We start from the raw sequence: 27,488 nt of genomic DNA on the forward strand, positions 1-27,488 counted from the left end.
TACAGTTTTGGTCTCTGTATTTAAGGAAGGATATACTTGCATTGGAGGCTGTTCAGAGAAGGTTCACTCGGTTGATTCCTGAGATGAGAGGGTTGTCTTCGGAGGAAATGTTGAGCAGGTTGGGCCTATACTGATTGCAGTTTAGAAGAATGAGAGGTGATCTTATCGAAGCATATAAGATTCTGAGGGGACTGGATAGGGTGGATGCAGAGAGGATGTTTCCCCTCATGGGGGAATCTAGAACTAGAGGGCATAGTCTCAGAATAAGGGTCCGCCCATTTAAAACTGAGATGAAGAGGAATTTCTTCTCTCAGAGGGTGGTGAATCTGTGGAATTCTCTGCCCCAGAGAGCTGTGGAGGCTGGGTCATTGAATATATTTAAGGCGGAGATAGACAGATTTTTGAGCGATAAGGGAATAAAGGGTTATGGGGAGCGAGCAGGGAAGTTGAGCTGAGTCCATGATCGGATCAGCCATGATATTGAATGGTGGAGCAGGCTCGAGGGGCCGTATGGCTCACTCCTGCTCCGATTTCTTATGTTCTTAAAGCAACCGCGACTCCAAGGTTAAATCTTAGACCGAAACTTAGGGGTCGAAATTGCCCTCCGCCCCGTTTGCGGCGGATAATTTGAATTGTGAATATTCTGCACCCAAATCTGACATGAAAACACAAGCTTTGCTCTCGAGACTCATTCCCTGCTCGCACCACATCATCAAGTAGGGATGTCATTGGGTTCAGGGAGGTTCCTGGGAATTCAGGGGGGAGGGGGTCCCGAGGATTCGGAGGGAGGGGTTACCGGAGATTCCTGGGAATTCAGCGGGAAGGTGTCCTGGGGATTCCGGGGGTTCCCTGGGATTTGGGGGTCCTGGGGATTCGGGGAGGGGGTTCCCAGGGATCCAGGGGGGTTCCAAGGAATTCATGGGGAGGGTGCCCTGGGGATTCGGGGGGAGGGGGTCCCAGGGATTTTGGGGGAAGGGGTGCCAGGGATTCGGGGATTTCCTGGGGATTCTGGGGGAGGGGGTCCTGGGAATTCAGGGAGGGGTCCCGGGGATTCGGGGGGGATCCTAGGGACCGATGTAACGGCAGAGATGGACAGTGCTGCGAGGGTGATCTTGGTTAGGAATAGAATGTGCCTATTAGTGCCCTTATTGCTGTTTCCTTAATATAACAAGCCCAGCTAATAGCTCCAATACTAGCCTGGCCATCCAGTGACATACAGCTAATGTCTGACAATGGTTCTCCTCGGAAAGAAAGCAGGACTTTTGTGAAGCTCATTTCACCAGCTCCCGACCTCCCAAAGCACTTCACAGCCAATAAGTTACAGTGGCATGCAGTCACTGGGCAATGTGGGAAACGCGGCAGCCAATTTACACACAGCAAACTCCCACAAACAGACATGTGATAAGGCTGCGGAATGAATATTGGCCCCAGGACCCCAGGATAACTCCCCTGCTCCTTTTCAAAATAGTGCTTTGAGAGGGTGTAACGTCTCATCTGAAAGATGGCACCTCCGACAGTGCGGCTCTCCCTCAGTACTGCCCCTCAGACAGTGCAGCACTCCCTCAGTACTGCCCCTCCGACAGTGTGGCGCTCCCTCAATATTGCCCCTCCGACAGTGCAACATTCCTCAGTACTGCCCCTCCGACAGTGCGGTGCCCCCTCAGTACTGCCCCTCAGACAGTGCGGCTCTCCCTCAGTACTGCCCCTCCGACAGTGCGGCGCTCCCTCAGTACTGCCCCTCCGACAGTACGGCTCTCCCTCAGTACTGCCCCTCCAACAGTGCGGCGCTCCCTCAGCACTGCCCCTCCGACAGTGCGGCGCTCCCTCAGTACTGCCCCTCAGACAGTGCGGCTCTCCTTCAGCACTGCCTCTCCGACAGTGCAGCGATCCCTCAGCACTGCCCTTCCGACAGTGAGACACTCCCTCAGTACTGCCCCTCCGACAGTGCAGCGATCCCTCAGTACTGCCCCTCCGACAGAGCGCCGCTCCCTCAGTACTGCCCCTCCGACAGTGCAGCACTCCCTCAGTACTGCCCCTCCGACAGTGCGGCGCTCCCTCAGTACTGCCCCTCCGACAGTGCGGCGCTCCCTCAGTACTGCACTGGGAGTGTCAGCCCAAGTTTTTGTGCTCCAGACTCTGGAGTGGGACTTGATTCAGAGGCGAGAGAGAGTGCTGCCCATTAAGAGTTAAGATAAATGAAGATCTGGTGCTGAGCTGAAGGGAGTTACAATTGTCCCGGCTTTAGGAGGTCAGTGCCGATCATTCTCCGTCCCAGCACATGGAAGGTGCCGGGGAGAGTGAGCGATTGCAGCCCGGGCTGCGCCTGGAGACACACGGTGCCCGGGACACAGAAACACGGTGCCCGGGACACAGAAACACGGTGCCCGGGACACAGACACACGGTGCCCGGGACACAGACACTCGGTGCCCGGGACACAGACACACGGTGCCCAGGACACAGACACACGGTGCCCGGGACACAGACTCACGGTGCCCGGGACATAGACACACGGTGAACGGCACAGGACACATGGTGCCCGGGACACAGACACTCGGTGCCCGGGACACAGACACACGGTGCCCGGGACACAGACACTCGGTGCCCGGGACACAGACACACGGTGCCCAGGACACAGACACACGGTGCCCGGGACACAGACTCACGGTGCCCGGGACATAGACACACGGTGAACGGCACAGGACACATGGTGCCCGGGACACAGACACTCAGTGCCCGGGACATAGACACACAGTGAACGGCACAGGACACACGGCGCCCGGGACATAGACACTCGGTACCAGGGACACAGACACTCGGTGCCCGGGACACAGACACACGGTGCTCGGGCCGCCAGCAGAGGTCGGGCTGGTGCGGGGAGAGAGAAAAGGAGAGAGAGAAGGAGAGAGGGAGAGGGAGGGAGAGGGAGAGGGAGGGTCACCCGCCGGCGCAGGAATGCGGAAGCGGCGGGGGAGCGGCGCACGGTGCGCTGGATGCGCGGCGCCGGCTCAGTGAGCAACCCCGGTGTGTGGGTCTGTCTCTCCTAGTGTGTGGGTCTGTGTCTCTCCCTGTGTTTGTGTGTGTGGGGGTCTGTGTCTCTCCCTGTGTGGGGGGTCTGTGTCTCTGTGTCTGTGTGTGTGTGGGTCTGAGTCTCTCCCTGTGTGTGGGTTTGTCTCTCCCTGTGTGTGGGTCTGTATCTCTGTGTGTGTGTGGGTCTGTCTCTCCTTGTGTTTGTGTGTGTGGGGGTCTGTGTCTCTCCCTGTGTGGGGGGTCTGTGTCTCTGTGTGTGTGTGGGTCTGTCTCTCCCAGTGTGTGGGTCTCTGTCTCTCCCTGTGTCTCTGTGTGTGTGTGGGTCTGTGTCTCTCTGTGTGTGGGTCTGTGTCTCTCTGTGTGTGGGTCTCTATCTCTCCCTGTGTTTGTGTGTATGTGGGTCTGTGTCTCCCTGTGTGTGGGTCTGTGTCTCCCTGTGTGTGGGTCTGTGTGTCTCCCTGTGTGTGGGTCTGTCTCTCTCTCTCTCTCTCTGTGGGTCTGTCTCTCTCTCTCCGTGTGTGTGGGTCTGTGTCTCTCCGTGTGTGTGGGTCTGTGTGTCTCCCTGTGTGTGGGTCTGTGTCTGTCCCTGTGTGTGGGTCTGTGTCTGGGTGTCTGTGAGCAGCCCGGAGCGGGCGGGCCATGGGAGCCGAGCCCGGGCAGGGGGAAGGGCCTGTGTGTTAGAGATTGCAGCTTGCGGGAGCGGCCGGGAATCTCCAGTCACACGGCGGGAGGGACAGCACTCTGTCTCTGGGCATGGCGGTCCAGAGGAACAAGAGAGTTCTGCAGGATCTGCTGGCGATTGCAGGCAACCAGAGGTGTGCGGACTGCGGAGCCCCGGGTGAGTACCGAGAGGGAGACCGAGAGTGAGAGAGGGTGGGTGAGGGTGGGAGAGAGGGTGAGAGGGAGAGATAAGGAGATAGAGGGAGAGAGGGTGGGTGAAAGGGAGAGCGAGAGGGAGGGAGAGAGAGTGGGTGAGGGGGTGAGAGAGGGAGGGATGGTGAGGGTGTGAGAGAGGGAGGGACAGAGAGTGGGTGAGGGGATGAGAGAGGAAGGGATGGTGAGGGGGTAGGGGGTGAGAGAGGGAGGGATGGTGAGGGGGTGAGAGAGGAAGGGACGGTGAGGGGGTGAGAGAGGGAGGGAGAGAGAGTGGGTGAGGGGGTGAGAGAGGGAGGGAGGGAGAGAGGGTGGGAGGGAGAGATAAAAGGTGGGAAAGGGAGAGAGAGAGGGTGGCAGAGAGAGAGGGAGAAGGAGGGAGGGAGGGTGATGGAGGGAGAAGGGGAGAGCGGTAGGGAGGTATCTGGGATGGGCACAGGGGTGTGACACAGTGTGGTCTCCTCGCCGTCTCCAGGCACCTCCTGACCACCGCCCTGTCGAACACCTGTGTGCACCGAGGGAGCCGTATTGTCAGTGGCAGCTTGCCCAGTGTGTGTCATTGCCCAGAATCTGCATTGTGTGTGCCGCTGTACCAGATGATGTCATGAATTATCTGTCTCCATCCTTTCAGCAATCAGGTCCCAGTGTGACCATTCCCAACCATACCTTCTGCTTTATGTTTTATATAATAATGATATTCTGGTTTCTTTAACGCGCGATGTCAGGCGGGCGGGGGGTGTCGGGCAGTCGGGGGTGTGGGGCGCAGTGTCGGGCGGGGGGGAGGGAATGTGGAGCTGGGGCGGGAGGTTTGTATGGCAAAGGTCCCGGCTGGGATTCTGCCCAGGGGGCCTGCTCATTATTGCAGGTGCTGAACACGGCGATCACCAGCGTCAGTGACAACAGACACTAAATGGACGAAGTCAAGTTTGCCGACGATACAAAGATGGGAGGAAAAGCAATGTGTGAGGAGGACACAAAAAACCTGCAAAAGGACATAGACAGGCTAAGTGAGTGGGCAAAAATTTGGCAGATGGTGTATAATGTTGGAAAGTGTGAGGTCATGCACTTTGGCAGAAAAAATCAAAGAGCAAGTTATTATTTAAATGGAGAAAGATTGCAAAGTGCTGCAGTACAGCGGGACCTGGGGGTACTTGTGCATGAAACACAAAAAGATAGTATGCAGGTACAGCAAGTGATCAGGAAGGCCAATGGTATCTTGCCTTTATTGCAAAGGGGATGGAGTATAAAAGCAGAGAAGTCTTGCTACAGCTATATATGGTATTGGTGAGGCCACACCTAGAGTATTGCGTGCGGTTTTGGTCTCCGTATTTCAGGAAGGATGTACTTGCTTTGGAGGCAGTTCAGAGAAGGTTCACTCGGTTGATTGAGGGGGTTAACTTATGAGGAAAGGTTGAGGAGGTTGGGCCTCTACTCATTGGAATTCTGAAGAATGAGAGGTGATCTTATCGAAATGTATAAGATTATGAGGGGGCTTGACAAGGTGGATGCAGAGAGGATGTTTCCACTGATAGGGGAGACTAGAACGAGAGTGCATAATCTTAGAATAAGGGGTCACCCATTTAAAACTGAGATGAGGAGAAATTTCTTCTCTCAGAGGGTTGTAAATCTGTGGAATTCGCTGCCCCAGAGAGCTGTGGAAGCTGGGACATAGACAGGCTAAGTGAGTGGGCAAAAATTTAGCAGATGGGACATTGAATAAGTTTAAGACAGAGATAGACAGTTTCTGAACCGATAAGTGATTGAGGGGTTATGGGGAGCGGGCGGGGAAGTGGAGCTGAGTCCATGATCAGATCAGCCATGATCGTATTAAATGGTGGAGCAGGCTCGAGGGGCCGTATGGCCTACTCCTGCTCCTATTTCTTATGTTCTTAGGTTAAATAGGATTTGGTATTGTCAATAAACCCATGCACTGGGTGCTGCACCACACTGATACTGTAATGTGGGATTTTTATTCAGCCCCAATTCTGCAACAAGAGAATTAAAAAAGAGTGAGTTTCTAGAAATGCTGCATTCTCTAACCCGCCCCCCAGCATTTGGTAAACGTGTGCCTGGGTGGGGGCTGCACTGTCCCTCAGTATGAGCACTGGTCAAGGATGGAGTACAGCACGGAGCTGAGGGCAGAAGCACGACAGAGTCAGCAGCAACATCCAAACATGGTCAACGTAGCAACGGCCATGTTGCTGAGTTTGTGGGGGGGGCGGGGGTGGGGGGGGGAAGGGAAGTGTTGGTAAGTTTTCAGTCATTGACTTTAAGATGGTTTTATACATGGAGAAATGGGGGCCGAGATTCAGGGTCTCGGTACGACCTGTTTTTGCCCGTTTGCGGCAGCCATGTGTCGGATTCCCGTGGCCGCGGCTTTGTGCTCAACTGGCCAACCCGACCCAAATCCAGCTCGGGGATTTTTCGGCCTGGACCCGATCCCGCCCGATGCAGATGACTGCCGCAAGCGCGTAATCAGAACACACACCGCCGCCCGCCCTCACCGAGCCCACCCTCACCGCCCCTCACCCCCGCTCTCCCTCACCGTCCCTCCCCCTCACCGTCCCTCCCCCTCACCCCTGCTCCCCCTCACCGAGCCCACCCTCATCGCCCCTCACCCCCGCTCCCCCTCACCGTCCTTCCCCCTCACCGTCCCTCCCACTCACCTCCGCTCCCCCTCACCGCCCCTCACCCCCGCTCTCCCTCACCGTCCTTCCCCCTCACCCCCGCTCCCCCTCACCCCCGCTCCCCCTCACCCCCGCTCCCCCTCACCCCTGCTCCCCCTCACCGAGCCCACCCTCATCGCCCCTCACCCCCGCTCTCCCTCACCGTCCTTCCCCCTCACCGTCCCTCCCACTCACCTCCGCTCCCCCTCACCGCCCCTCACCCCCGCTCTCCCTCACCGTCCTTCCCCCTCACCCCCGCTCCCCCTCACCCCCGCTCCCCCTCACCCCCGCTCCCCCTCACCCCCGCTCCCCCTCACCCCCGCTCCCCCTCACCCCCGCTCCCCCTCACCCCCGCTCCCCCTCACCCCTGCTCCCCCTCACCGAGCCCTCCCTTACTGCCCCTCACCCCCGTTCTCCCTCACCTGAAAAAGACACCCAGCGAAATTCAGCTCGATAAATTGCTGCCCCGCCGCGTGGTGCCTCCTCCAGCTGCTTGTGTCGGTGCACCTTATCCGGAGTGTGTGCGGCCCGGCAGCGTGGTGGCCCTTCAAGGGGAGGGCCTACTGCCGCAGCCCCCATGTATTTTTGCCGGCCAACTTCCCAATCGGCCGGTAAGACGGTGCCCCCCCGGTTCGGCCGGGCTGCCAACGGGCAGCCTGGCACACTCCTTCTCTTGGGCACCAGGCCGCTGGCCCGGCCCAAACCCTCCCTGGCGGCCCCGTGGCCGAAGAATTAAAATGCCCGATTCTCTCCCCTTTAACGGAGGGGAGCAAGCGCGGTGAAGCACACGCTGTGATGTCACCACCACTCCACCACTGACTGACAGCGGCGGAGTCCCGGTCCGACCCAAATTCAGCCCCTCAGCCCCTGCCTGTCCGTCTCCCACCCCTCACTATGACCGACTTCAGGTCAAACCTCAAAAAACCCGAACGGCAAGGCCGCCTCACCGATCCCAGCGGGAAAAACCTGCCGAAAAGGGCAGGTGCGCCAGTTTTCTTGCAGAAGTGAATTTCGGCCTGGTGGAATATATTTGCGATTACACATGGTAACTCAATTAAAATCAGTACTGTGTGTGCATTGTGTCAAATTAACTAAAAACTAATTCAGGGCTGATTTAATACTGGGCCGCTGTTCATATTCTGCTTGTGAATTGATGGCACAGATATAATTCTGAGCACACATCAAGCCTGATGATTTATTGCAACTATAAATTCCAAATATCAAATTCATGTTTTGCAAATGTAATTAAAATGTAGCACTGGATAGCCCCGCAGTGCGGCCCACTTTCTGATACTCATAGCTGTTCCCGAGTCGGTCAGTTAAACGGTGACCTTGTCTGGCCCATAGAATCATAGGAGCAGACCATTCGGCCCACTCCCTAGCTCTTTCCCCACAGCCCGACTAAGTTTACCTTTTCAAGTATTTATCAATTCCCTTTTGAAAGTTACGATTGAATCTGCTCCCACCGCCCGTTCCCGATCACAACTCGCTGCGTAAAAACATTCTTCTCATCTCTCTCTGGTTCCTTTACCAATCACCTTAAACCTGTGTCCTGGTTACCGACCCTCCTGTTACTGGAAATAGTTTCTCCTTATTTACTCCATCAAAACACTCCATAATTTTGAGCACCTGTGTTAATTCTCCCCTAAACCTTCTCTGCTCTAAGGAGAACCACCTGAGCTCCTCTGGCTTCTCATTCCATTTGTGAATGTGATAAGCCTCTGGTTATAGAACGACTATGCTTTGTGATGCAGTGATCAATGTTCCCGCTAAGCTGTGAGCAAGCGCAGCCACACGGTAATCAGCAGGGTCCCGCTAAGACCACTCGCAGGCTTCTCCTCCTGAAATCCTGGCATGTGCAGAAATGTAGAGGGACCGTGGACAGATATAAACAGGCCACACAGAGCAAAGACAATCCGTGGGAGCATTGGCACTGCCACTTTAATTTTTCTTTGCTTTTTTCCAAATTTGGCAAATCTTCCTCGATTCATCATAGGTGGTCCCGGGGAATCGAGGAAGACTTGCTTCCACTCTAAAAGTGAGTTCTCAGGCGACTGAACAGTCAAATACAGGAATTACAGTCTCTGTCACAGGTGGGACAGATAGTCGTTGAGGGAACTGGTTTGCCGCACGCTCCTTCCGCTGTCTGCGCTCGATTTCTGCACGCTCTCGGAGACGAGACTCGAGGTGCTCAGCGCCCTCCCGGATGCACTTCCTCCACTTAGGGCGATCTTGGGCCAGGGACTCCCAGGTGTCAGTGGGGATGTTGCATTTTATCAGGGAGGCTTTGAGGGTGTCCTTGTAACATTTCCTCTGCCCACCTGGGGTTTGCTTGCTGTGTACAAATTCTGAGTAGAGCACTGCTTTGGGAGTCTCGTGTCTGGCATGCGAACAATGTGGCCTGCCCAGCGGAGCTGATAGGGTGTGGTCAGTGCTTCAATGCTGGGGATATTGGCCTGGTCGAGGATGCTAACATTGGAGCGCCTGTTCTCTCGGGATTTGCAGGATCTTGCGGCGACATCGTTGGTGGTATTTCTCCAGCGAATTGAGGTGTCTACTGTACATGGTTCATGTCTCTGACCCATACAGGAGGGTGGGTATTACTACAGTCCTGTAGACCATGAGCTTGGTGACAGATTTGAGGGACTGGTCTTTGAAGACCAACCCCTGGCGAGGCCGTTGAAAAATCTGTCGCTCAATTGTGGAAAGAATGCTGGGAATTGCTCCCGACTCTGAGACAGGTCAGCTCCGGAGACCACAACAAATCCCGCAATATGCACCAGTCTTGTCCCAGGATAGGATCTTGTTCCTTAAACCACGAGTGTTTAAACACTTCACCCTCGGTGAGAAACACAAAGCCAAAGCGGCCACAGATAGATTTCAAATCCATTCATTTAATTGGTATTTATAGCAGCTGGCTGAATCCAACAGAGTTTGATATTCTGGCTGAGGAATTATCAAAGAATATAGGAACAGGAGGAGGCCCCTCGAGCCATTCAGTGAGATCATGGCTGATCTGTAACCTAGCTCCATAATCCGCCTTCGCCCCATCTCCCTTAATACCTCCAGTTAATGGAAATCTGTCAATCTCACATTTAAAATTAACAATTGACCCAGCAACAATTGCTGTTTGTGGAAGACGGTTTCAAACTTCTACTGCCTTGTGCGTACAGAGGTCACAGCACGGGTCACAGGCGGCATGGGCAACAGGCGGCACGGGTAATGGGCAGCACGGCAATAGGCGGCACGGCAACAGGCCTGTGTGTAGAGAGCTGACAGCACTATAACAGCCCTTTCCAAATCTCCAAGCCCATAAAATGCAAACAGGACAGGCAGCGAATGAGGGATGCAAGCACAAATTGGGTGGCTGGGCCTGAATAGCATGTCATCATCATCACCATAGGCAGTCCCTCGAAATCGAGGAAAACTTGCTTCCACTTTAAAAATTAGTCCTTAGGTGGCTGAACTGTCCAATACGGGAATTACAGTCCCTGTCACAGGTGGGACAGACAGTGGTTGAGGGAAAGGGAGGGTGGGACTGGTTTGCCACACGCTCCTTCCGCTGCCTGCGCTTGTTTTCTGCATGCTCTCGGCGATGAGACTCGAGGTGCTCAGCGCCCTCCCGGATGCACTTCCTCCACTTAGGGTGGTCTTTGGCCAGGGACTCCCAGGTGTCAGTGGGGATGTTGCACTTCAGGGAGGCTTTGAGGGTGTTCTTGTAACGTTTCCTCTGCCCACCTGGGGCTCACTTGCCGTGAAGGAGTTCCGAGTAGAACGCTTGCTTTGGGAGTCTTGTGTCGGGCATGGGAACAATGTGGCCTGCCCAGCGGAGCTGGTCGAGTGTGGTCAGTGCTTCGATGCTGGGGATGTTGGCCTGGTCGAGGACGCTGATGTTGGTGTGTCTGTCCTCCCAGGGGATTTGCATGTACATACAGGGCGTTTATAGTAAATATGTCAGCAATATTGCAATGACATGAATTACAAATTGCTCGACACGTCACCAGCTGGAATATTAATAACTTGCGGTGTACAATGAGGTGCTGAAACTCACATTTTCCCAGTCATGCTACACATTATTGACTGTGACAAACAGGGAGCCCTCCACTTCTAGTTTTATCATCGAGATCTTCAATCTGATTGGCTGCCTTTCGCTGTCTTTATTACAGTGAGGCCTGGCTCAGGAGCCAAGGCCCATTACACTCGGACACCACCAAGGTCAAAGTGTTCGGTGGGAAGACCAGATAAATGGATGCGTTGTAGTGCAATGACAACAAGCTCAGTTTATATAAAGTCAATAGATTCATGGAATCCGAGAATGCTTACAGCACGGAAGGTCTTTTGGCCTGTCGAGCCAATGGCGATTCCCTGTAACAGCACTCCCTCCCTCTGGTTTAGAAGGCCCACCACACACCACCTTCTCCAGGCAGCTGGGGATGGTCATCCCCCACATCCTGGTCTGTGTCGATGCTTATACTGCATACCCCGCACCTCCCACTCTCATTCACTGTTCCCTCTGCCCCTCCCCCCATCTCTCCCATTTTCCTTCCTATGAGCCTCGAGCCTCCAGCCTCCCCTTAAGTGCACCAATGCTCTCCGCTTCAACCACTCCCCTGTGGCAGCAATCTCGCCATTCTCTGTATCAATAAAACACAGGGAAGGGTGAGAGAGAGTGAAAGCTAAAGAGAGGGATTACTTCACAAGCGAGATTTTTTTTTACAACAAAGCTTGAACTATTACCAGAAATCTGTAAAATATTGTCGGGTACAATATACCGTCTGATATTCACTGCAGCTTTGAATGAAGCTCATTCCTAATTCGCACCATATCCCTAACTCGCACCGAGTCCCATTCACCCATCACCCCCTGTGCTCGCTGCCCGTGTCCTAACTCGCACCCAGTCCCACTCACCCATCACCCCCTGTGCTCGCTGCCCGTGTCCTAACTCGCACCAAGTCCCACTCACCCATCACCCCCTGTGCTCGCTGCCCGTGTCCTAACTCGCACCCAGTCCCACTCACCCATCACCCCCTGTGCTCGCTGCCCGTGTCCTAACTCGCACCAAGTCCCACTCACCCATCACCCGCTGTGCTCGCTGACCCATGTCCTAACTCGCACCAAGTCCCACTCACCCATCACCCCCTGTGCTCGCTGACCCATGTCCTAACTCGCACCCAGTCCCACTCACCCATTATCCCCTGAGCCCCGTGTCCTAACTCGCACCAAGTCCCGTTCACCCATCACCCCCTGTGCTCACTGCCCGGTGTCCTAACTCGCACCCAGTCCCGTTCACCCATCACCCCCTGTGCTCACTGTCCTGTGTCCTAACTCGCACCAAGTCCTGTTCACCCATCACCCCCTGTGCTCACTGCCCGGTGTCCTAACTCGCACGCAGTCCCGTTCACCCATCACCTCCTGTGCTCACTACCCCGTGTCCTAACTCGCACCGAGTCCCGTTCACCCATCACCCCCTGTGCTCACTGCCCGGTGTCCTAACTCGCACCGAGTCCCGTTCACCCATCACCCCCTGTGCTCACTACCCCATGTCCTAACTCGCACCAAGTCCCGTTCACCCATCACCCCCTGTACTCGTTGCCCCGTGTCCTAACTCGCACCAAGTCCCACTCACCCATCACCCCCAGTGCTCGTTGACCGTGTCCTAACTTGCACCGAGTCCCATTCACCCATCACCCACTGTGCTCACTGCCCTGTGTCCTAACTCGCACCGAGTCCCGCTCACCCATCACCCCCTGTGCTCGCTGCCCCGTGTCCTAACTTGCACCAAGTTCCGCTCACCCATCACCCCCTGTGCTCGCTGACCCATGTCCTAACTCGCACCCAGTCCCGCTCACCCATCACCCCCTGTGCTCACTGCCCCGTGTCCAGACTCGCACCGAATCCCGCTCATGCATCATCCCCTGTGCTCGCTGACCCATGTCCTAACTCGCACCGAGTCCCGCTCACCCATTACCCCCTGTGCTCGCTGACCCATGTCCTAACTCGCACCCAGTCCCACTCACCCATCATCTCCTGTGCTCGCTGCCCCGTGTCCTAACTCGCACCAAGTCCCACTCACCCATCACCCCCTGTGCTCGCTGCCCCGTGTCCTAACTCGCACCAAGTTCCGTTCACCCATCACCCCCTGTGCTCGCTGCCCCATGTCCTAACTCGCACCGAGTCCCACTCACCCATCATCCCCTGTGCTTGCTGCCCAGTGTCCTAACTCGCACCGAATCACGCTCACCCATCACCCCCTGTGCTCGCTGACCCATGTCCTAACTCGCACCGAGTCCTGCTCACCCATCACCCCCTGTGCCCAGTGTCCTAACTCACACCCAGTCCCACTCACCCATCACCCCCTGTGCTCGCTGCCCCGTGACCAAACTCACACCCAGTCCCGCTCACCCATCACCCCCTGTGCTCGCTGCCCCGTGTCCTAACTCGCACCGAGTCCCGCTCACCCATCACCCCCTGTGCTCGCTGCCCCGTGTCCTAACTCGCACCGAGTCCCGCTCACCCATCACCCCCTGTGCTCGCTGCCCCGTGTCCTAACTCGCACCGAGTCCCACTCGCCCATCACCCCCTGTGCTCGCTGACCTATATTGGCTCCCTGTCCGGCAACACCTCGATTTTCTTTTTAATTCTCATCCCTGTGTTAAAGCCCTCTCCAGCCTCGCTCCTCTCTATCTCTGTAGCCACCTCCAGCACTACAACCCTCCAAGACCTCGGCACTCCTCCAATTCTGGCCGCTTGATCATCCCTGATATTCATCGCCCCCCCCCCCCCCCATTGGCGGCCTGGGCCTTAAACCCTGGAACTCCCTCCCTAAACCTCTCCGCCTCTCTACCTCTCTCCACCTATAAGACCTTCTAAAACCTCTCTCTCTTGACCAAGCTGTTGGTCATCTGTCCTCATTTCTGCTTATGTGGCTCGCTGCAAACCTTTGATAACACTCCTGCAAAGCACCGTGGGACAGTTTAGTCCACTGAAGGTTCTATATAAATGCAAGTTGTTGTTGCTGATGGCAGTGGTTGGGCCATGGGACAAGGGGGGTTAATTGGGCAAGGACTTCCGGCAGTGAGTCTAGTGGCGGTTTACTGACGATGGCCAGAGGCCGACATCGCCAGGTCCCACAATATGTGTGCTCTTGAAAAGGGTTATTGATTCTATGAAAATCATACACTCTGTGTTGCAGACTAAAAGGTTAATTATTGACATTTGTAACAGATGAATGACAGGAAGGCACGGAAATGTTGTGCTGCTGTTTTTGTTTGTGTGGGGATGTGGTTTTAGGAGTGAAAATATCGCGGCCTTTTGTACCGATATGAGTTGACCATGTACACGGGCACAAAGCTGTCCACTCGTGGGCTCCTGCTCCGTGTGTGTACTGTGTGACTCTGTCCTTTCCTGTACCTGCTCTGTGTGTGTACTGTGTGACGCTGTCCATTCCTGTCCCTGCTCTGTGTCTGTACTGTGTGACTCCCTGTCCTTTCCTGTACCTGCTCTGTGTGTGTACTGTGTGACTCCCTGTCCTTTCCTGTACCTGCTCTGTGTGTATACTGTGTGACTCCCTGTCCTTTCCTGTACCTGCTCTGTGTGTGTACTGTGTGACACTGTCCATTCCTGTACCTACTCTGTGTGTGTACTGTGTGACTCTGTCCTTTCCTGTACCTGCTCTGTGTGTGTACTGTGTGACGCTGTCCTTTCCTGTACCTGCTCTGTGTGTGTACTGTGTGACGCTGTCCTTTCCTGTACCTGCTCTGTGTGTGTACTGTTTGACGCTGTCATTTCCTGTCCCTGCTCTGTGTGTACTGTGTGACTCCCTGTCCATTCCTGTACCTGCTCGCTGTGTGTACTGTGTGACTCCATTCCTGTCCCTGCTCGGTGTGTGTACTGTGTGACTCTCTCCATTCCTGTCCCTGCTCGGTGTGTGTACTGTGTGACTCTATTCCTGTACCTGCTCTGTGTGTGTACTGTGTGACTCCCTGTCCATTCCTGTACCTGCTCTGTGTGTACTGTGTGATGCTGTCCATTCCTGTACCTGTTCTGTGTGTGTACTGTGTGACGCTGTCCTTTCCTGTACCTGCTCTGTGTGTGTACTGTGTGATGCTGTCCATTCCTGTACCTGTTCTGTGTGTGTACTGTGTGACGCTGTCCTTTCCTGTACCTGCTCAGAATGGCAGGCAGCAACTAGTGGGGTGCCATTTGCTTTCTTTACTGCCTGCTGTACCTGCATGCCTACTTTCAATGACTGATGTACCATGTCACCCACGTCTCGTTGCACCTCCCCTTTTACTATTCTGTCACCATTCTGATAAAAATACTTTAATGTATATTGTAAATAGCTGGGGTCCCAGCACTGAACCCTGCGGCACCCCACTAGTCACTGCCTGCCATTCTGAAAAGGACCCGTTTATTCCTACTCTTTGCTTCCTGTCTGCCAACCAGTTCTCTATCCACGTCAATACATTACCCCCAATACCATGTGCTTTAATTTTGCACACTAATTTCTTGTGTGGGACCTTGTCAAAAGCCCTTTGAAAGTCCAAATACACCACATCCACTAGTTCTCCCTTATCCACTCTACTAGTTACATCCTCAAAAAATTCTAGAAGATTTGTCAAGCATGATTTCCCCTTCATAAATCCACCTTGAGTATTGTGTGCAGTTTTGGTCTCCTAATCTGAGGAAGGACATTCTTGCTATTGAGGGAGTGCAGCGAACGTTCACCAGACTGATTCCCGGGATGGCAGGACTGACATATGAAGAAAGACTGGATCGGCTAGGCTTATATTCACTGGAATTTAAAAGAATTAGAGGGGATCTCATAGAAATGTATAAAATTCTGATGGGACTAGACAGGTTAGATGCAGGAAGAATATTCCCGATGTTGGGGAAGTCCAGAACCAGGGGACACAGTCTAAGGATAAGGTGTAAGCCATTTAGGACCGAAATGAGGAAAAACTTTTTCACCCAGAGAATTGTGAACCTGTGGAATTCTCTGCCACATAAAGTTGTGGAGTCCAGTTTGTTGGACATATTCAAAAAGGGAGTTAGATGTGGTCCTTATGGCTAAGGGGATCAAAGGGTATGGAGAGAAAGCAGGAAAGGGGTACTGAGGTGAATAATCAGCTATGATCTTATTGAATGGCGGTGCAGGCTCGAAGGGCCAAATGGCCTACTCTTACACCTATTTTCTATGTTTCTATGTAGGAAACGGGGCAGCCAATTTGCGCATAGCAAGCTCCCACAAACAGCAATGTGATAATGACCCAGATAATCTGTTTTTTTGTGTTGATTGAGGGATAAATATTGGCCCCGGGACACAGGGGATAACTCCCTTGCCCTTCTTCGTGTGCCGCGGGATCTTTTACATCCACCTGTGAGGGCAGACGGGGCCCCGGTTTAACGTTTTATCTGAAAGACGGCACCTCCGACAGTGCAGCACTGCACAGGGAGTATCAGCCTAGACTTGTGTGCTCACACATTCCAACTTGGAGGCGAGAGCGCTGCCATTAACCTTGGCTGAAATCTAAATGTGCTGGTGTTAATTTACCTGATAACTTTGCTTGGTCACCTGCTTTGCTTTGCTGCCTGCCTCCTGTTCCCTTGATATTCGAAGCGTGTGAATGGGTGGGGCTGGGGGTGGGGGGGAGCGAGAGAATGGGTGGGGGTGGGGAGAGCCGAGAGAATAGGTGGGGGTGGGGAGAGCCGAGAGAATGCGGAGGGCCGAGAGAATGGGTGGGGCTGGGGGTGGGGAGAGTCGAGAGAATGGGTGGGGGTGGGGGTGGGGAGAGTCGAGCGAATGGGTGGGGGTGGGGAGGGCCGAGGGAATGGGGAGGGCCGAGAGAATGGGTGGGGGTGGGGTGGGGAGGGGCGGGGGGGAAGAGGGTGGAGAGAAGGGCCTCAGGCAATAGGCTGTAAATGAGGCCAGCTCTGTGTGTCCCATTGCTGGCATTTCTAATATTCTGTAACATGAAAAGAAATAGTTATACACTATAAATAAACACTTCTCCCACCCAACATATAAACTCGCACACCATATATTAACCATGGGAAGAAAATTAGAGCAGACTATGTGAGGGACTGTGCGTTACTATGGAGACAGAATAGAATATGTATGTTTCAGAACTTGTAGCCCATTGGGAGAATTTTCTCACAGTGCCAAATGTTGCTTTGATTGGTGCAGCCTCTGGATGAATCATTCATGCCCTTGTACACCGAACACGTCCCCTATATACCCTCCCTCGTGTACAGCCCCGCACAATAATACCCTCCCTCGTGTAACATAGAAATATAGAAAATAGATGCAGGAGTAGGCCATTCGGCCCTTCGAGCCTGCACCACCATTCAATAAGATCATGGCTGATCATTCCCTCAGTACCCCTTTCCTGCTCTCTCTCCATACCCCTTGATCCTTTTAACCATAAGGGCCATAACTAACTCCCTCTTGAATATATCCAATGAACTGGCATCAACAACTCTCTGCGGCAGGGAATACCACAGGTTAACAACTCTCTGAGTGAAGAAGTTTCTCCTCATCTCAGTCTTAAATGGCCTACCCCTATCCTTAGACTGTGTCCCCTGGTTCTGGACTTCCCCAACATTGGGAACATTCCTCCCGCATCTAACCGTCAGAATCTTATATGTTTCTATGAGATCCCCTCCCATTCTTCTAAACTCCAGTGAATAAAGGCCCAGTTGATCCAGTCTCTCCTCATATATCAGTCCTGCCATCCCTGGAATCAATCTGGTGAACCTTCGCTGCACTCCCTCAATAGCAAGAACATCCTTCCTCAGATTAGGAGACCAAAACTGTAGACAATATTCCAGGTGAGGCCTCACTAAGGCCCTGTACAGCTGCAGTAAGACCTCCCTGCTCCTATACTCAAATCCCCTAGCTATGAAGGCCAACATACCATTTCCCTCCTTCACCGCCTGCTGTACCTGCATGCCAACTTTCAATGACTGATGAACCATGACACCCAGGTCTCGTTGCACCTCTCCTTTTCCTAATCTGCCGCCATTCAGATAATATTCTGCCTTCATCTTTTTGCCACCAAAATGGATAACCTCACATTTATCCACATTATACTGCATCTGCCATTCAGTTGCCAAGTCACCCTGCAGCCTCTTAGCATCCTCCTCACAGCTCACACCGCCACCCGGCTTAGTGTCATCTGCAAACTTGGAGATATTACATTCAATTCCTTCATCTAAATCATGTATGTATATTGATGTAGATTGTAAATAGCTGGGTTCCCAGCACTGAGCCCTGCGGCAGTGCCTGCCATTCTGAAAAGGACCCATTTATCCCGACTCTCTGCTTCCTGTCTGCCAACAGTTCTCTATCCACATCAATACATTACCCCCAATACCATGTGCTTTAATTTTGCACACCAATCTCTTGTGTGGGGCCTTGTCAAAAGCCTTTTCAAAGTCCAAATACACCACATCCACTGGTTCTCCCTTGTCCACTCTACTAGTTACATCCTCAAAAAATTCTAGAAGATTTGTCAAGTATAATTTCCCTTTCATAAATCCATGCTGACTTGGACCGATCCTGTCACTGCTTTCCAAATGCGCTGCCATTTCATCTTTAATAATTGATTCTAACATTTTCCCCACCACTAATGTCAGGCTAACCAGTCTATAATTCCTCGTTTTCTCTCTCCCTCCTTTTTTAAAAAGTGATGTTATAATAGCTACCCTCCAGTCCATAGGAACTGATCCAGAGTCGATAGACAGTTGGGAAATGATCACCAATGCATCCACTATTTCTATGGCCACTTGCTTAAGTACTCTGGGATGCAGACGATCATGCCCTGGGGATTATCGGCCTTTAATCTCATCAATTTCCCGAACACAATTTCCTGACTAATAAGGATTTCCTTCAGTTCCTCCTTCTCGTTAGACCCTCGGTTCCCTAGTATTTCCGGAACGTGAAGACAGAACCAAAGTATTTGTTCAGTTGGTCTGCCATTTCTTTGTTCTCCATTATAAATTCACCTGATTCTGACTGCAAGGGACCTACGTTTGTCTTCACTAATCTTTTTCTCTTCACATATCGATAGAAGCTTTTGCAGTCAGTTTTTATGTTCCCAGCAATCTTCCTCTCATACTCTATTTTTCCCCTTTTAATTAAACCCTGTGTCCTCCTCTGCTGCATTCTAAATTTCTCCCAGTCCTCAGGTTTGTTGCTTTTTCTGGACAATTTATATGCCTCTACCTTGGATTTAACACTATCCCTAATTTTCCTTGTTAGCCACGGTTGAGCCACCTTCCCCGTTTTATTTTTTATTCCAGACAGGGATGTACAATTGTTGAAGTTCATCCATGTGATCTTTAAATGTTTGCCATTGCCCATCCACCGTCAACCCTTTCAGTATCACTCGCCAGTCTATTCTAGTCAATCCACGTCTCATACCATCGAAGTTCAGGGCCCTAGTCTCTGAATTAACTGTGTCACTCTCCATCTTAATAAAGAATTCTACCATATTATGGTCACTCTTCCCCAAGGGGCCTCGCACAACAAGATTGCTAATTAGTCCTTTCTCATTACACATCACTCAGTCTAGGATGGCCAGCCCTCTAGTTGGTTCCTCGACATATTGGTCTCGAAAACCACCCCTAATATACACTAGGAAATCCTTCTCCACCGTACTGCTATCAGTTAGGTTAGCCCAATCTATATGTAGATTAAAGTCGCCCATGATAACTGCTGTACCTTTATTGCACGCATCCCTAATTTCTTGTTTGATGCTGTCCCCAACCTCACTACTGTTTGGTGGTCTGTACACAACTCCCACTAGCGTTTTCTGCCCTTTGGTATTCCGTAGCTCCACCCATACCGATTCCACATCATCCAAGCTAATGTCCTTCCTTACTATTGTATTAATTTCCTCTTTAACCAGCAACGCTACGCCACCTCCTTTTCCTTTCTGTCTATGCTTCCTGAATGTTGAATACCCCTGGATGTTGAGTTCCCAGCCTTAGTCACCCTGGAGCCACGTCTCCGTAATCTCAATTATATCATATTCGTTAATAGCTGCTTGCGCAGTTAATTTATTCACCTTATTACGAATACTCCTCGCATTGAGGCACAGAGCCTTCAGGCTTGTCTTTTTAATATACTTTTTCCCTTTAGACTTTTGCTGTAATGTGGCCCTTTTTCCTTTTTGCCTTGGGTTTCTCTGCCCTCCACTTTTACTTTTCTTCTTTCTATCTTTTGCTTCTGCCCCCATTTTACTTCCCTCTGTCTCCCTGCATAGGTTCCCATCCCCCTGCCATATTAGTTTAACCCCTCCCCAACAGCACCAGCAAACACTCCCCCTAGGACATTGGTACCAGTCCTGCCCAGCTGCAGACCATCCGGTTTGTACTGGTCCCACCTCCCCCAGAACCAGTTCCAATGTCCCAGGTATTTGAATCCCTCCCTTCTGCACCACTCCTCAAGCAACGTATTCATCTTAGCTATCCTGCCATTCCTACTCTGATTAGCACGTGGCACTGGTAGCAATCCTGAGATTACTACCTTTGAGGTCCTGCTTTATAATTTAACTCCTAGCTCCCTAAATTCAGCTTGTAGGACCTCATCCCGTTTTTTCACCTATATCGTTGGTACCTATATGCACCACGACACCCCCCGCACAATAATAACCTCCCTCGTGCACATCCCCTGCACAATGAGCAGCATTTTATTCTGCTTCCTGTTTATCCATTTTCCTCCCTCTTCCCCTGAAGGGGCTGACTCCACAGGCATCGAACACTCTCCAATACTTTACTTGAGTAGCTCCTCTTCAGCTGTGCTCCTCGACACGGCGAATTCATCGCCATCCTGTCCGCCCCTGACGTCCACATATCTGGGCATAGCCCAGAGTCACTGAACCCCACATCCTGGCCCCAGCTGAAGTCAGCTGTCTGACAGTTGCTGAACCTGCACCGGGTCTAAAACTGCCTGTCAGGGGTCACTCCATGGGGAGCCCAGCTGCGGAGTCGGAGGTTTGTGGCCAACATCACTAAAGAGGTAATCTGGTCATTATCACCTCGCTGTTTGTGGGAGCGAGCTGCTGCATTTCCCAACATAGAAACATAGAAAATAGGTGCAGGACATAGAACATAAGAACATAAGAATTAGGAAAAGGAGTAGGCCATCTAGCCCCTCGAGCCTGCTCCGCCATTCAACAAGATCATGGCTGATCTGGCCGTGGACTCAGCTCCACTTACTCGCCCGCTCCCCATAACCCTTAATTCCCTTATTGGTTAAAAATCTATTTGTGATTTGAATACATTCAATGAGCTAGCCTCAGCTGCTTCCCTGAGCAGAGAATTCCACAGATTCACAACCCTCTGGGAGAAGAAATTCCTTCTCAACTCGGTTTTAAATTGGCTCCCCCGTATTTTGAGGCTGTGTCCCCTAGTTCTAGTCTCCCCGACCAATGGAAACAACCTCTCTGCCTCTATCTTGTCTATCCCTTTCATTATTTTAAATGTTTCTATAAGATCACCCCTCATCCTTCTGAACTCCAACGAGTAAAGACCCAGTCTACTCAAACTATCATCATAAGGTAACCCTCTCATCTCCAGAATCAGCCTAGTGAATCGTCTCTATACCCGCTCCAAAGCTAGTATATCCTTCCTTAAGTAAGGTGACCAAAACTGCACGCAGTACTCCAGGTGCGGCCTCACCAATACCCTGTACAGTTGCAGCAGGACTTCCCTGCTTTTGTACTCCATCCCTCTCGCAATGAAGGCCAACATTCCATTCACCTTCCTGATTACCTGCTGCACCTGCAAAGTAACTTTTTGGGATTCATGCACAAGGATCCAAAAAGAGTTTCATGCACAAGGACTCCCAGGTCTCTCTGCACCGTAGCATGTTGTAATTTCTCCCCATTCAAATAATATTCCCTTTTACTGTTTTTTTTTCCAAGGTGGATGACCTCACATTTTCCAACATTGTATTATATCTGCTAAACCTTAGCCCATTCGCTTAACCTATCTAAATCTCTTTGCAGCCTCTCTGTGTCCTCTACACAACCCGCTTTCCCACTAATCTTTGTGTCATCTGCAAATTTTGTAACACTACACTCTGACCCCTCTTCCAGGTCATCAATGTATATTGTAAACAGTTGTGGTCCCAGCACCGATCCCTGTGGCACACCACTAACCACCGATTTCCAACCTGAAAAGGACCCATTTATCCCGACTCTCTGCTTTCTGTTAGCCAGCCAATTCTCTATCATGCTAATACATTTCTTCTGACTCCGCGTACCTCTATCTTCTGAAGTAACCTTTTGTGTGGCACCTTATCGAATGCCTTTTGGAAATCTAAATACACCACATCCATCAGTACACCTCTATCCACCATGCTCGTTATATCCTCAAAGAATTCCAGTAAATTAGTTAAACATGATTTCCCCTTCATGAACCCATGTTGCATCTGCTTGATTGTACTGTTCCTATCTAGATGTCCCGCTATTTCTTCCTTAATGATAGCTTCAAGAATTTTCCCCACTACAGATGTTAAACTAACCGGCCTATAGTTACCTGCCTTTTGTCTGCCCCCTTTTTTAAACAGAGGCATTACATTAGCTGCTTTCCAATCCGCTGGTACCTCCCCAGAGTCCAGAGAATATTGGTAGATTATAACGAATGCATCTGCTATAACTTCCGCCATCTCTTTTAATACCCTGGGATGCATTTCATCAGGACCAGGGGACTTGTCTACCTTGAGATCCATTAGCCTGTCCAGCACTACCCCCCGAGTGATAGTGATTGCCTCAAGGTCCTCCCTTCCCACATTCCCGTGACCAGCAATTTTTGGCATGGTTTTTGTGTCTTCCACTGTGAAGACCGAAGCAAAATAATTGTTTAAGGTCTCAGCCATTTCCACGTTTCCCATTATTAAATCCCCCTTCTCATCTTCTAAGGGACCAACATTTACTTTAGTCACGCTTTTCCGTTTTATATATCGGTAAAAGCTTTTACTATCTGTTTTTATGTTTTGCGCAAGTTTACTTTCGTAATGTATCTTTCCTTTCTTTATTGCTTTCTTAGTCATTCTTTGCTGTCGTTTAAAATTTTCCCAATCTTCTAGTTTCCCACTAACCTTGGCCACCTTATACGCATTGGTTTTTAATTTGATACTCTCCTTTATTTCCTTGGTTATCCACGGCTGGTTATCCCTTCTCTTACCGCCCTTCTTTTTCACTGGAATATATTTTTGTTGAGCACTATGAAAGAGCTCCTTAAAAGTCCTCCACTGTTCCTCAATTGTGCCACCATTTAGTCTGTGTTTCCAGTCTACTTTAGCCAACTCTGCCCTCATCCCACTGTAGTCCCCTTTGTTTAAGCATAGTACGCTCATTTGAGACACTACTTCCTCATCCTCAATCTGTATTTCAAATTCAACCAGACTGTGATCACTCATTCCGAGAGGATCTTTTACGAGGAGTAGGCCATTTGGCCCCTATTGCAGCAGCGACTATTCTTCAAGATTTACCATCCCAGATTGGATCTAAAGGGGTTGCTGTGGGATCTTTTAACCCAAATGTCATTTTTTTATTTTTACTGTTATTTTAATGGAATTCAAACTTTACAATTAAGCTTCTTTGGATTGCAAACCAAGCAGTGGCCGACTTGGCCTTATCGGCAAACAGAATGTGACCCTCGGCGTGGGCGCCTCCTTTGGGAGCTTACTGTTTGGTGCTGCGCACTGCACGCATCCCAGAGGTGCCGTGTGTACCCGGAATCCCGTGGGCCGCTGCTCCAATCAGCAAACACAAGTGGGGCTGAAATTGCCACTTCCCTGTCGGCCCATTAACCCCGGGAAGCTGCGGCCAGGCTGCGGAGTGCAGTGGCCGCCGACGTTTCGTGCAACAGGTGCCAATATCGACCTCCCGCTCCCGTGTTACCCCAGCGGTACCCTGCGCCCCACTCTGCTGCTGCCGACCCGTGTTAAGTGCGTCATCACCGTGTGCATCACCAATCTACCTGGCCCACACCCACCGGACGGCGAAATTCCGTGGAGAAAACCTTTGGCCCGCCCGGCGGTGCCAAAACCTGTATTTCCCGGCGGCCCAGTGAGGCTGTGACCTTCTGCAACGGCGGTGCGGCTCCCCTTAAAGGGACAGGCGCACTGCCACTGCCGACATGTTTTTTTTGTCAGCCGATTGCCAGGTCGGCCGACAGTTGTGCCCCCGAGTTCGGCCGGGCCTCCAACAGGCAGCCTGGAATCCCGCCTCTTGGGTGACAGGCTGCTGGCCCAGCTGAAACCCTCCCTGGGGGCCCAATGGCCCGAAGTTTAAAGATCGCGGAGGCTCGCCCCTTTAAGTGAAGTGGTGACGCGGTACGTGATGACGTTCACTCCGCTCAGCCCCCAACCTCCGCCCCGATTCCGCCCCCATTAACAGCGACTTCCATATCCGAATTTAAAAACAAAAGCGGAATTTTGCTGAAGAGGCGACCTTGGTCACCGCGGCGATAAAGACCAGGGTTTTGGGCGGCAGGCAATTTCGGCCCGAGGTGTCTCGTTATTGAGAGCACAGATGTTGCTGCACGTTAACTGCCGGTAGGCTCTAGTGATGAGGCTTTGGGTTTTGCCTTTCTCCCACTTTTTGTGCCGGTTTGTAAACTTATGCTCCACATCAATGCAAGAAACAATAAAACCCTCAATGTAGCAGCCGCTTCTTCCGAACCTTTCATGGACCGTCAATACTTTCCGTGGACAAAGTGGTAAAATGCTGAGTGTCTGAAAGCCTGGGCTGTGTCAGGAGGTGCCCCCTCGTGCTGTGGACACAGGCCCCGGGCACCAGCTGTAAAATGTTTCGGTGCAATCTCTGACTCTTCACCAACAATTGGAATTTCCCCGTCGGAGCAGATCATCGGTCAAGCCGGAACTTGACAGATCACCTGTGGAAACCCTGAACTTACTGTGCACTTCATACTCTGAAAGTACACTGTCATACCCTCTGCAAACTCTGCCCCACCCACCCTCTCTGAACTTTGACTGATGAGTCTCACTGTTAAAAGTGGGAGGGGGGGAGAGAGAAAAACGATCTCGTCTCCAATAAAGAACCTGAAAATGAGTCAGTCGTTATGCAGTGTGTCCTGAGGGATTCACATAATGCATTCTGCTCACCTTCTGTTTTGCCTGGTCACATTGCAACCAGTGTGCTGTAAAATGGAGGCAGTACACCAACCAATATCAGTCTCCCATCAGTCAGCTCTCTGATATCGCTGCCCTTTCTGAAACTCCAGCAATATTTGCACCAATTAAGAAAAGCAGATTGCTAGAAGTGTGACCTTTTCTCACAGCCCAAAGAAGTGAGATGGGTTGTATCTCCCCCTGTCTCTCTCTCTCTCTCTCCCCGTCTCTCTCTCCCACTCTCTCTCTCTCATATCCTCCACACCCACAAACTCATGTGTGGATGTAAAATCATTTGTATTTCTTCTTTTAAAAAGTACTTTTTTAAAAAGAGATAGCATTCTGGTGTTTTAAATTCTAAAATGTGATTGCAGTTTCTCAGAGATAAGATCTATACAAATGTCATTTGAAGAGGAAGTCTTGTCAGTCATAAAGATCGGCTGAGGTAGATTTGCATCGCTGTAAATCGCTGAGCAGTCTTAATGCTGATGATGCAGTTAACCAAAGTCCAAGCTTTCTTGGAATTAAATCATCTGACAGACCTCCCCCACAGAGCTGCTCCCGTACATTCAAACAGTAATCTCCACTTGTCTCCTGGTACAGAAGCTGGGGTTGTTCTCCTTAGTGCAGAGAAGGTTAAGGGGAGATTTAATAGAGGGGTCTTGCTGGGGTACGTAAGGAGAAACTGCTCCCAGAGGGAGGAGGGCCGGTAACCAGGGCACAGATTGACGATAATCGGCGAGAGAGTCAGAGGGGAGATGAAGGGATGTGTTTACACAGCGAGTTGTGATCGGGAACGCGTTGCCTGAAAGGGCGGTGGGAGCAGATTCAATAGTGACTTTCAAACGGGAATTGGATAAATATTTGAAAAGGACAAAATTACAGGGCTGTGGGGAGAGAGCAGGGGGAGTGGGACTGATTCACAGAGTTGGCACAGGCTCGATGGGCCCAATGGCCTCTTTCTATGCTGTGTGATTCTGTGATTCTAGTCCAGTTGCCATTGGACCAGTGCAGATACATCTTCCAGCCCTCCCCTCACTCCAAATTGGATTTTGAATACTTTACTGGCATACAAATGCCTATATTTTGCTTCCTTAAGCCATGTGCTTTGTCTGAGTGTCGTTGGGCTATTTTACAGTTTTTATTGCCAAAGCTGTGCTCACCGATTGCTCAGGTAACAAATGGCCACTGCCTGGTGTTGGACTGGGCCAGAAGGGGCAACAAAGCCCCGAACCCAATCGGCGCTGTGTGTCGAATGACTGTTGGATCCCTGGGCCTCAGGATGCCTGGGCCAGAGCGGGATGGGGGAGGGGAGAGGCGGGGCACAAACCCGCTGTGGTTCCTCTGGATCGCTTGCTGGTGATCCCTGGAACGTCTGGGCGAGGATTGGGATACCGCCCAGGCCGCTGTGTTCCTATAAATTACGAGGAGCAATTTCACAAACTGGGGATGTGTTCCCTGGAATTTAGAAGGATATGGGATGACTTGATCAAAGTTTTCAAGATATTAAGGGGAACTGATAGCGAGAGAGAAATGATTTCTGCTGGTTGGAGGGTCTCGGGCGAGGGGACATGGTATACAAATTAGAGCCAGACCTTTCAGGGCAGCAATTGGGAAACACTTCTCCACACAAATAGTGGTAGAGGTTGGAACTCTGGTCCGCACACAGCAGTTGATGTTGGGTCACGTGTTCATTTTAAATCTGAGATCATAGATATTTGTTAACCAAAGGTATGGAGTTAGGTCGCAGATCAGCCTTGATCTCACTGAATGGCGGAACAGGCTCGAGGGGCTGAATGGGCCTCCTCCTGTTCCTGTGTAACAGGCTCGAGGGGCTGAATGGCCTCCTCCTGTTCCTGTGTAACAGGCTCGAGGGGCTGAATGGCCTCCTCCTGTTCCTGTGTTCCTAGTAGCCTGTCAACATTTACGTCCCAAGTCCATACATGAGCAATGCCCACTCTAGCTGAGGTACTGAGAGTGTGCCAGTGTTCATGGAATGCACCAACCTGTTCTCTGACCAGACCAGAGGTTCACCAGGAGGCCTATACTCGATGTTTACAGACCCTCTTGCCACGAGTGGTGTTTCCAGCCCTCCAGGACTGGTCTGGAATCTCCAGGACACTGCCATGAGCAATTCCAAAAAACACATTGGGACATTTCATTTTCTTTAAATCTTCTGTTTATTCGTGATTGGATGGTGGGGGGGGGGGGTGCGGGAGGGGAGGGGAGGGAGTCAAGCAGCATCCAATTGGGTAATGAGGAGTCTATTTGCTTTCTGATTGGCCATGGGAAGGCGGGGCACTGGGAGGATGGGCGTGTGGGGCGACCAATGGCGGGAGTGTGGGGGCGGGGCACCAGGAGGATGGGCGTGTGAGGCGACCAATGGTGTGGGCGTGGGGGCGGGGCACCGGGAGAATGGGCGTGTGAGGCGACCAATGGCAGGGATGTGAGGGCGGGGCACCGGGAGGATGGGCGTGTGGGGCGACCAATGGCGGGAGTGTGAGGGCGGGGCACTGGGAGGATGGGCGTGTGGGGCGACCAATGGCGGGAGTGTGAGGGCGGGGCACTGGGAGGATGGGCGTGTGGGGCGACCAATGGCAGGAGTGTGGGGGCGGGGCACCGGGAGGATGGGCGTGTGAGGCGACCAATGGTGGGGGTGTGGGGGCGGGGCACCGGGAGGATAGGCGTGTGGGCCGACCAATGGCGGTGGTGTGGGGGCGGAGCGGGTGGAGGCAGAAGATCTTGTGACGAAACCTCCAGGAATTTGTTGAGCCAG

The 27,488-nt window shown here is 51.9% G+C and overlaps 1 protein-coding gene across 2 annotated transcripts in view; it reads left to right on the forward strand.

Annotated features, from left to right (window-relative positions):
• The first annotated feature begins 3,003 nt into the window (after positions 1 to 3,003).
• Positions 3,004 to 27,488, forward strand: part of LOC139280933 (arf-GAP with dual PH domain-containing protein 1-like) — a 728,784-nt gene continuing 704,299 nt past the window's right edge. For both annotated transcript variants that reach the window (XM_070900744.1, XM_070900743.1), the window contains exon 1: positions 3,004 to 3,866. In XM_070900744.1, the coding sequence (XP_070756845.1) occupies positions 3,782 to 3,866 (85 nt within the window). In that variant the 5' untranslated portion in view covers positions 3,004 to 3,781. The remainder of the gene's footprint in view (positions 3,867 to 27,488) is intronic.

Source organism: Pristiophorus japonicus, chromosome 15, assembly GCF_044704955.1.
Source record: "Pristiophorus japonicus isolate sPriJap1 chromosome 15, sPriJap1.hap1, whole genome shotgun sequence".
Classification (NCBI taxonomy): domain Eukaryota; kingdom Metazoa; phylum Chordata; class Chondrichthyes; family Pristiophoridae; genus Pristiophorus; species Pristiophorus japonicus.